We start from the raw sequence: 11,275 nt of genomic DNA, 5'->3' as shown, positions 1-11,275 counted from the left end.
GGTGCTATATTGGGGGTGTCCTGAACTCCATCATTCAGATGACCTTCATCATCAGGCTGCCCTTCTGCAGCTCCAATGTCATCAACCACTTCTTCTGTGATGTTCCTCCTCTCCTGGCTCTGTCCTGTGCCAGCACGTACATCAATGAGATGATCCTCTTCTCCTTGGCTGGTGTCATTGAGCTCAGCACCATCTCTGCCATTCTGGTCTCCTACGTCTTCATCTTCTTTGCCATCCTGAGGATCCGTTCTGCTGAGGGCAGGAAAAAAGCCTTTTCCACCTGCATGTCCCACCTGATTGTGGTGACCATGTTGTATGGAACAACCATCTTCATGTATTTACGCCCTAGCTCTAGTTACTCCCTGAACACTGACAAAGTGGTCTCTGTTTTCTACACGGTGGTGATCCCCATGCTCAACCCCCTCATCTACAGCTTGAGGAACAAAGAGATGAAGGATGCTCTGTGGAGAACTGCAGAAAGAATCACAGTCAGGCTTTGAAAACCCTGATCCAGGGATGTGGGTAACATGAGGCTTTGTTCCAGAGGCTGTGGAGCCTCCACCCATGGACATGTTCAGAAGCTGCCTGAATGAGGCCAGGAGCAACCTGATGTGACCATGACTAGTCACTGATGTGACTATGACCAGCAGGACATAGTTATTGCTCAGAAAGGACATCTAGGAGGTCTCTGTTCCTATGACTGGCAAATTATACACATAAACATATATGTATATGTGTGTATATATATAAAAACACAATATTAAATGCATCCTAAACTATATATTTATATATAACACAATATATTCTTGTGTTAAATGTCAACACCAACACCCACGATACTGATTTTCCTTGCCTCAGTTTAGTTGGGGTCTCAGTGATTTATAGGGTGGGGAGGGTCCATCTGCTGCTATGGGCTTTTCCCAGGAAGGATGGAAACCCAAGATCTAAATGGATGAACTGATCTTTTAATGCAGTTATGGAGCAATGGGTATTGTGCATGAGCCAAGTGAGTGAAATGCAAATTCTTCAACAGGTCTGTGTTTGGAACCAGGCTGCTGAGTTAAATCACAGTCAAATTGGGCTTTGCCACCTCTTTTCAGGCAGCTGTAGAACTTCACCCTTTCAGTTTTCCTCCTCAAGTTCTGCCTTTCTCAAAGCCTTTAAGAGAAGCTCTAAGGAGTTTTCTAATTTATACCCACAGTGGTTTGTTAAAAACAAAGGCAAGAATGTTATCAGTAGAGTTTGCTGCAGGAGAGTTGCACTTTGGTTTGAGGCAATGGGGATTAAAGAAACCCAAAGCAAACATGGAAACACACCAACACCCTGAAACAGCAGGAAAATCGAAGGTAATGAAAAAACCCAACCAAAAGTCTTTATTTCCTATGCAAGAAGTCATTCCTGGCACAAATTGCAGCTCCCCCATATCTTGGTTGCTATAAAATCGCAATGCCACCAGGGAAAACAGTCACCACAGGGTTTCCCCACACACCCAAAACTTCCCTATTTCTTTAGCAGCTCATCACTCAAAGGTGAGAGATGTCCGTTGATCCAGTTGTGTTAACAAGCTCCTCTGGGAATGGATTTGGAGCTGATGGGCTGATAGGAAGGAGAAGGCTTGGCTGAGTCCTGGATGGAGATTTTCCACCTGTGGTCACTTGAGCTGTGGCATCACCAGTGGGAAAAACACTCTTTAATCCAGGGGAAAATAACCCAAACAGGGATGTGACCCTGGCCAGCACTAAGAAATAAATATTCTTTTTTTATACTTTATTCTTTATTTATACTTTATTCTTTATCTGTTCTCTTTTATTCTTTATTTATTCTTATTCTTTAGTAAAGTTACCATCCTGAAGCTGACTCTTACTGTTGCCAGCAGGACATGACAGTATCCACATATGCCTGCTCTTTAGATGCCCATTTCCCCTTCAAAGCTGCATTTCATCTACTTCTGAACAAAATCCATTCCTTTTCCTGTGTGATTTTTGTTCCTTCTTGGTACCATTGCTCTCTGTGGTCACCTCCAAGAGGTGCAAAATGGTCACAGGAGTCCCTTTAGGTATCAAAAGGCAGAAGATTTGAAATAAGTAGCTAGAAAATCATGGATCAGGATTTCTTATACAACACCACCATCTATTGGACGTTGCTGGAATAGTCACTCCTTTCATTTAAGATAAAACCACCTTTTTCTTACGTGCTGGGAAGCTTTGGGTAGCCAAGAGGCTTGTTCTCAGAAAACTGAGAAATAATAGATAAATAAACTAAGACCATCATGTTGCCTCTACAGTTGGCTGATCCTATGTAGACAGTTTATTTCCTGACCCTGTTAAGGCAATGTCAGATAGTTTAACAGCTTCAAAGTCCCCTCACATTTAGAAATGATGCTTTAAACCCCACTTTTCCTAATGCAGTTCTTGGCTGAGGCTTCAGGTTGTATGAAATGTAGATTATTGTAGAATCATAGAGTGGTTTGGGTTGGAAAGGAGCTTGGTTCCAACCCCCTGCCATGGTCAGGGACACTACACACTAGACCATGTCATCCAAGACTCTGTCCAACCTGGCCTTGAACACTGCCAGGGATGGGGCAGCCACAGCTTCTCTGGACACCCTGTGCCAGTGCCTCAGTACCCTCACAGGGAAGAGCTTCTTTGTTATCTGTAACCTGAACTCCCCCTGTTTCATTTTGAACCCATCACCCCTTTTCCTGTCACTCCAGTCTCTGATGAAGAGTCCCTCTCCAGCATCCTCGTAGCACCATTCAGACACTGGAAGCTGCTCTGAGGTCTCCACGCAGCTTCTCTTCTCCAGGCTGAACAGCCCCAATGTTCTCAGCCTGGCTCTGTATGGGAGGTGCTCTAGCCCCTGATCATCCTTGTGTCCTCTTCTCCTCCTCTGCACTTGCTCCATGTCCTTCTGTTGTTGAGGATATCAAATTCATTCTGCCTTTTAAATGTTTTTTTTTCATTAAATAGCCTGTGCTATCCGTACACAATTTGAAGTGCAAATTCATGGTGTTTTAAATGATTCCCTTCTCCATCAGTTGTTTCCTCTAGATCCACAGATCCCTCTCAGAAAGCGTCCGCATTGCACATCTTTACTCCTGACAAAGCCATCCCAGATTTTGTAATGAAAGCAAAGGAAAACACATCAGATCTCAAAACAGGTTTATCCCATGGAGATGAAGGATTTAATTCCTTGTTGTTGATGTATGTAAATCACACCCATCACCACCTAAATAATCCCAGGGGAGCAGCTGGGCTTATTTAGGTGCTCTCTGATGCTGAATTAAATGGGTGAGGATGCCTATACAGTAACCAAGTTCCTGGGTTACTGGTGGATCCATCCTGGTAACCTGCATGGGGTAGGAAACCCACCTTTTGTTACAGAACATTAAGTGCTAGGCAGGAATAACCAGGGTCATTCCCTACTAGGGCTTTTTGGGAGCAAGGAGGTGACTTCTGTCCTTTCCTTGAAGGCCCTGCAGCCCCCTCTCATCTTTGGGAGCACAGTAATGGAAGCATTTCTGATTGAAAAGTAAAGGCAGCTGCATCAAAATGAAAAGGAAGTTGTGCTTTTATTTTTTCCTTCTAAGTAGCAGCATGTGTGTGTATATAAAAACTACACACTTTCTATTGACTTAAAGTGGTGTAACTGATTGATAGATAAAACCTCACATTCTTAACATTATTGAGGGATTTGGGCCTATTCAGCATTTCAATTTAAAGACATAAATCAGGCAAACTGCTTATAGGTTTACTATGGTTGAAGATAATTATATGTCCCCCTCTGAGTTTATTCTCCTGGGCTTCACAAACAGGGAAGACCTGCGGGTGATGTGCTTTGTCTTATTCCTTGCCATCTATGTGGTTACCTTCATAGGAAACCTGGGAGTAACTGCATTAATCAGAATGGATTCCTGCCTACACACCCCCATGTACTTCTTCCTAAGCCACTTGTCTCTCCTGGATGTCTGCTACTCTTCTAACATCATCCCTCAAGCCTTGCTCAATGTTCTAGTGGAGAAGAAGGTGATTTCCTTCATTAGATGTGCCACCCAGCTCTTCTCCTTTGCAACCTGTGCCACAACCGAGTGCTACGTGCTGGCTGCTAAGGCTTATGATCGCTACATGGCCATTTGTAACCCCCTTCTCCTACTCCATGGTCATGTCCCAAAGGCTTTGCATTGGGATGTTGGCTGGTGCCTACTTAGCTGGCGTGATCAGCTCTACCATACACACGGTTTCCATATCTCGTCTCCCATTCTGTTGTTCCAAGATGTTCCATCACTTCTTCTGTGATGGACCACCACTGCTAGCCCTCTCCTGCTCTGACACCCCTGCCATCGAGGTGATGGTTGCTGCCGTGGTGGGGTTCAAGGTACTGAGCACCGCGGTCTTCATCCTCATCTCCTACTTGTCCGTCCTTTCCGCTGTCATGCGAATGCAGTCTGTGGTTGGTCAACACAAAGCTTTCTTCACCTGTGCCTCTCACTTCATCTCCATTGCTTTGTACAATGGCAGCTCCCTCTTCCAGTACCTGCTCCGCGTCTCCAGCCATTCCTCGAAGCATGACGAGGTGATCTCCATGCTGTACTCTCTGGCTGTCCCCATGCTGAACCCACTCAGCTACAGCCTAAGAAATGTGGATATGAAGAATGCCATGACGAAAGCAGAAAGTAGAGTCCTCTCCTCTTTGTCCATTCATGATTCCTAATCAGCTGAAAGGAGAGGGCTACCCTGCCCTGGTGAGGAGAAGAAGGTAGCTGGATATTGCACGTTCAAGGATGGCTGGATATTGCACCTTGAAGAGGATGGTTGGATATAGCACCTTGATGAGGATGGTTGGATATAGCACCTTGATGAGGATGGGTGGATATAGCACCTTCACAAAGCAGGGACTAGGCATACTTGGAAGCATGACACCTGGAAAACATGCTACTCCTTAAACCAAGGCTGCATTCTGTGCTGGGATCGACAGGACTTTCTCTGGCTGCAGCCTGAGACCTGACAGTGACTGTGTATTGGAAAGAAAGTTGTTGTCCAATGTGAATGTTACATAAATATTACTTGAAATTAATATATTTTATTATTTAAATGCTATTAAACATAACAATAGACTTTATTTCAGGCTTCAGAGAGCAAAAAGGGAGAAGGTGGTGGCTTTGCCCTGCTGGCATCAAACCAGCTGGTATCTGAGCTCATGTTTTATATTAACAAATGATTTCTGATTTTATTTCTGGTTTTAAGGAAATATTAACTGATATTTCCAGGTATTTCAACTCCAGCCCATAAGGTTTGGTCACGTGAAATGACAGAGGGGATATTGAGATGAGCTCTTAGGCAGAAGTTTCTCCCTGGTAGGGTGCTGAGGCGCTGGCACAGGGTGCCCAGAGAAGCTGTGGCTGCCCCATCCCTGGCAGTGTTCAAGGCCAGGTTGGACACAGGGGCTTGGAGCAAGCTGCTCTAGTGGAAGGGGTCCCTGTCCATAGCAGGGGTTGGAGCTGGATGAGCTTTAAGGTCCCTTCAATTCAAACCAGTCTGGAATTCTGACTCCCCTTACTGCATCAGGGATATCCCCAGTGAAATGGGAACCAGCAGTAACTTCTCCCCACTTCCTCTTCATGTAAGCTCTCTGTAACTGAATCCAGGCTGGGATTCTAAGAAATAAAGCTCTGTCAGTCTCTTGATATCAGAGCCCTTGTGCTAAATGGGGACAAGTCATATCTGAGCCTCTGCTCTGCTGTGAATTGAAGTAGGGTTGTAAAAAACCTGAGTGCTGCTAGGAGGGAGGATCAGGGGTCTTCCTCTCCCCTGAACACCCAAGGTGCTGCTTGCTTGGGTCCCCTGACGAAGCGGATGGAGCAAGTGCAGTACCCAGCTGTCTGCATCTGGGACTTCAAGCTGATTATTCACTCTGCATAAGCGCACCCAGGTATGCTTAGTGCCTCTTTTTGCCTTCATATAGTTCTTTTTAATAATCTTTGAATTACATATTGCTCTTCTTTCCAGAAGTTGATTGTGAGTTATTTCTCTCTCTGTTATACTGATTTCCCCACTTCACAAGACTTCGGTTTAGCCCACTACCCAATGGGGAAGAAAGACATTCAAAACCACACAGAAATCCTTTTCTACCCTCCTCCAATGCATCTCCTGGACTGTCAGTCTGGTGCCTTCTAGCAGAAAAACGGGTTGACATTGAAAACATCTAAAGCCACCTGTGTACTTCTTCTTCCTTCCCCACACTTTCATAGCTCAATTTTCTCCCCTGATTGCCCCATCCTTTGTGTTTTCTAGATGTCTGGGACAAGGTTATCATTTAGTATTTTTCCTAAGGGTTTTATCATGTCTCTTCATCTAGGAGAAGCATTCGGGACACACCGGCACTCAGGATTCTTCAGATGAAGACTGGGAAATCTGACTTCACCCTGATATATCCTCAAAGCAGCCACGTTTTGAGCCAATGCTTTTGACCAAAGTGTTGTACAATCACTAGTCAAGTGTATGGAAATAAATGCATGTGATGGAAAGGACTCCCCATGACCAGCGCAAACCATCCACACAGAGAGGATGCTTTGTTGTGCTTGTTTTCAGCTCCCTTCAATGCAATATTAGATGATCTCTGTGGATGTAAAGGGCTTCCTCAGGAAACACTGAAAGGAAGAGGTATGTGATAGATGGGGAAATACAAAGCAAACTGTCCTGGGCCTGTCTTCCTGGGTAGGTCTCTGCAGGAGAACTGGTCTTGGAGGTGTTGATGCAGCCAGAAGGAGTTTGGGGAGAGAGGAATTGAGAGGTTGTTTTGCTGATCAAGTCAAACTAATTATCCGATGGAGGAGGGTCCTTTGGGAGAGCAGTTTGCACAACACAAGCCTCTGAGGTAATGCCTCCTGTGAGATAAAACCCCTCCACCAGCCAGCCTGGAGCATCCTGCTCCCAAGCATCTCTCCTTCAACCCATCGCATGGTCTCCAGGAGGAGCTGCAGGCACTGCATCCACCACCACCTTCCTCTTTAACCAAGCAGGTACAAAAGGGTTTGATGGGTGATGTGTCCAGTTTGACTCTGGTCATGCTGCCTCTCACATGCTTGATGGCATGTTGAATTTCACTCTTTTCCAGGGACTGTATTGATAGGGCAAGGGGTGATGGGTTTAAACTGAAACAGGGAAATTCAGGTTGGAGATAAGGAAGAAGTTCTTCCCTGTGAGGGTGCTGAGGCGCTGGCACAGGGTGTCCAGAGAAGCTGTGGCTGCCCCATCCCTGGCAGTGTTCAAGGCCAGGTTGGACACAGGGGCTTGGAGCAAGCTGCTCTAGTGGAAGGTGTCCCTGCCAATGGCAGTGGGTTGGAGCTGGGTGAGCTTTAATTTCCCTTCAACCCAAACCGTTCTATGATAGCCCACGGTGTGAATAGAAGTGCCCCTAGTATGGGGTTTGCTTCAAAAATACCAACCTTCCTGACCCCATCTACAACTGATTTAGAGATATTTTAGCATGAGAATATCCAAGGTAAAGCCTTAAAATTTTGGTTTATATATGGTATATTTTGTATTGTATACCCTTAGGTGGATATTTGGTTTGGTCATAGGAAGCTCACTGCAATCACAGCAAAGCTCTGCTAGAGCCAAGAACTCTGCATTCCCTTAACCTTATGCAGTGTGGGGGTTCTCGGCAGGAGGTTGGGACTGGATGACTTTTAAGGTCCCTTCGACCCAAAGCATTCTATGATAGTCTGTGGTGTGAATAATAGTGCCCTAATACAGCTTGCCTTCATGTAGTTCTTTCAATAATCTTTGAATTACATATTTTTCTTATTTCCAAAATTGATTGAGGGTTATTTCTCCCTCTGTTATATTGATCTTCTCACGTCTCAAGCCTTGGTTTTAGCCCAGTACCCCATGGGGAAGAAAGACATTCAAAACCACTCAGAAATCCTTTTCTACACTCCTCCAGTGCATCTCCTGGACTGTCAGTCTGGTGCCTTCCAGCAGAAAAACAGATTGACAATGAAAACTAGGTTTAAACCCAGGCACACAGTCTGTCTCACACACACACACGCACTTCACCCCCACCCCACCCCCCCCCCCCGCCCTCCCCCTGCTCTCAGAGGGATGGGGAAGAAAATCAGAAGAATGGAACTCCCACTGGTTGAGATAAGAATGGTTTAGTAACTAATGTATAACACAAAACACCACCAATAATAATAAAGGAAATAAGGGAAGAGAATACAAAACCTCATCACCCACTGACTGATAACTCCTCCACCCCCCCAGCCCAACCATGCACCAACCAATACCTCGTCCAACCCCGCAATCCCAGCCCTTCCAGGTAACTCTCAGTTACATCCTGGGCATGACGTGCTGTGGTATGGAATACCTCTTTGGTCAGTTTGGGTCAGGTGTCCTGTCTCTGCTTCCTCCCGGCTTCCCCTCCTCCCTGGCAGAGCATGAGACTCACAGTCCTTGGTCTGTGAGCAGTAACATGTGAGCAGTAACTAAAAACGTCAGTGCTATCAGTGCTGTTCCCAGGCCGAAAGAGCTCACAGGTAAGAGTGAGGAATTTTATTGGAGGTGAGGGACAAGGTCACGAATCTTGCAAGGAAAACAAATATTTATCAGTGACGAAACCTGTAACTGAATAAAGCTGATTGGTGTTTCCTGTGAGGAAAAGAGGCCTGGTATAATTGAAGGTAATCTCTTCCCACAGGCTGGTGACTGCAAAGTGAAATGAAGTTTGAGGTTCCTTTCCTCTTAGTTTCTTTCCAAGGAAGATGTGATTTGTGGTGTGTATTTCTCATTCAATACTGTCATTGACTCATGTGCAGGAATTGTGGATGAACTTATATAAAATGATGAGGATCAGTGGAAAATCCCATTGTTTTAGTGTCCCAAAGTCTCTCACGTAAGATGAACTTGGTGCACTAGGTGATACAACTGTTTTATGTTGCCATCTGCTGAGCAATCTCCTCTCACACTTGACCAGAGCTGCCTTCACCTCCTTGTTCCTCGGGCTGTAGATGAATGGGTTGAGCATGAAGGTGAGCAAAGCGTAGAAGATGGAGGCCACCTTGTCCAGGCTCCTGTGGCTAGATGGAGGTTGTAGGTACATGAAGAATGATGTCCCCAAAAATAAGGCAACAGCCGTCAAATGGGAAGCACAGCTGTGGAAGGCTCTGGCCCTGCTCTGTGCTGAGCACACCCTCAGCACGGTGCGGATGATAGAGATGTAGGAGAGCAAAATGACCACGCTCATGACCACATTGGTGGTGAGAAAGGCAAAGATGACCATCTCGCTGTTGTATTTATTAGGGCAGAGGAGTTTAAGCACAGGTACGATATCACAGAAGAAGTGGTCAATGTGTTTGGGTCCACAGAAGGAACCTCCAAACAGGCACCATGTGTAGATGATGGCACTGAGGAAGGCAAATAGGTAGGACGATGCTACCAGCTGCCAGCAGACGCATCTGGAGATGATGGTCACATAAAGCAGAGGATGGCAGATAGCAATGTGCCGGTCGTAGGCCATCATGGCCAGCAGGTGACACTCAATAGTAGCAAAGAAACCAAAAGGTGAGGAGCTGCATCATGCAGCCAGTGAAAGAAATGGTTTTGTCCTCTGATAACAGGTCTGCCAGCATTCTGGGGGAGATGACTGTGGAATAGCAGATGTCAATGAAGGCAAAATGGGTGAGGAAGAAGTACATGGGGGTGTGGAGGCTGGGAGACACCCGAACCAAGATGATAATGCCAACGTTTTCCACCAGGGTGACAATGTAAATCACTAGAAACAAGACAAAAAGTGGGGTCTGCGCACATGGGCTGTCTGTAAATCCCACCAGGATGAATTCAGTCTGGGTGAGATTTCCTCCCATGACCAGGTGTTACCTGCTGAGGCAAAAGGAAGAGAAACATCAAACTGATTAAAAATGGTGGTTCACTTTTGGACCATATCTAATCTCGATCAGTAACCATTGGAACTGGTACATTTTCGAATATTTTTCTACATTTTCTAACCCAATTTATGTATACTTCATGTTTTTCAGTTGAGGTATTTAAAAATGAATAGTAAGAGCATTGAAGCAACAAATGGCATTTTTGTTTTCCTAAGATGTGACACTTAAAAATACGGATTTAATATAATGCTTGCTTTTGAGATTTAAAAGAGGAATCAAATCGTTATTCACTTTCAGTTTGGAGGCAGTTTTTTTCAGAAGACAGCTAAGAGGGAACTCATGGTGAGTTCACGCAAGCTCGGAGCAAGAGAAAGTCCCAGTCCCAGGGAAACCCCAGGTTACACATGCATGACCTCAGGATATTTTCCCTTGGCTTTCAATTATCATTCCAGTCACCAAATCACATTTATCAAAGTATTTGAGATCATTGGCAAAGTATGAAATATGCATTGGTAAAATCATGTTTTATACCTTTGTGAGCTCCAGCATGCTGAAGCATCTTAAACCCACGGGCATTAAGCTGCTTGCTTGAAAGCTGAGTTGATGTTAAAATGTGCTGATTCCAAAGGTTGATTTCTTAGTGACTATATTCTGCTGACAATCTGAAATGCTGCATTTCTTCATGACAGAATAAGATTCATCCTTATTTAACTCTTGAGTAAATCAGTGAATCTTGTTTTAGCTGCCTATGTAACAGAAACACAATATACATCAGCCTTAGCTCCCCCTTTCATAAAGAAAACCCACGTTGGTAAGTCTGTTTTCTGACACAGCATTGCTAAGGAGGACATGAGGACATGCAGAAGCAAGCCCACTAGCTCAGTGAAGGTGAGGCTCTGCTTTGTGTTGGTGTTACCTCCTGTGACTTCCTTCTGCCACCGAGTGATGGGAGCCAAGGGTTTATCCCCAGTGCAGCAGAGAACATCTACGTGCTGGCATCAGCTCTGTTAAGCACCTGATGTGAAGAGAGGGGAGCTCCTGCCAGATTCCAAGAGCCCAGCTTGTGGTGCTGGGGCTGTAAATACAGTTGCATGTGCTCTCCTGGGAGGAAGCCTCCAGGGCTGCTCATGCTTTGCCAGAGGAAAACAAAGAGAAGGAAAAGCAAAGGGTGTGAAATCACCTCTGAAAGGCATTGTGGTGCTTGGGCATCTGAAAGAGATGGTGTGGATGAGCCATCCCTGAGCACAGCTACACAGCAGCAGTGATGACAGGCTTACATGATGCTTCTGACATGCTTGTGGGGAAAGCAATGGTTTTTGTTTGTCTTTGGCAACAGAATGAGAATGGGTTTAGAGAAATTTCCCATCTTGCAGAGGGTCCTCAAATGGGACA

General features: G+C 45.3%; 1 protein-coding gene and 2 pseudogenes across 1 annotated transcript; 2 read left to right on the top strand and 1 right to left on the bottom strand.

Moving 5' to 3' along the window:
• Positions 1–8: 8 nt before the first annotated feature.
• LOC130597686 (olfactory receptor 5AR1-like) lies at positions 9–615 on the top strand (the record flags this gene model as incomplete). The annotated part of the gene is made up of 1 exon (XM_057406418.1): positions 9–615. A coding segment is annotated over one exon (492 nt), but the record flags the coding sequence as incomplete, so codon positions are not given.
• Positions 616–3,755: 3,140 nt separating this feature from the next.
• Positions 3,756–4,710, top strand: LOC130597685 (olfactory receptor 1038-like; annotated as a pseudogene).
• A 4,095-nt stretch (positions 4,711–8,805) lies between these two features.
• LOC130597684 (olfactory receptor 8J2-like) lies at positions 8,806–9,862 on the bottom strand (annotated as a pseudogene).
• Positions 9,863–11,275: the final 1,413 nt, after the last annotated feature.

The sequence above is a fragment of the Pezoporus wallicus genome, unplaced genomic scaffold, assembly GCF_028554395.1.
Source record: "Pezoporus wallicus isolate ANWC-B61680 ecotype Strahan unplaced genomic scaffold, APGP_CSIRO_Pwel_v1 contig_7936, whole genome shotgun sequence".
Lineage (NCBI taxonomy): Eukaryota > Metazoa > Chordata > Aves > Psittaciformes > Psittacidae > Pezoporus > Pezoporus wallicus.
This window is presented reverse-complemented; position numbering and strand designations above follow the sequence as displayed.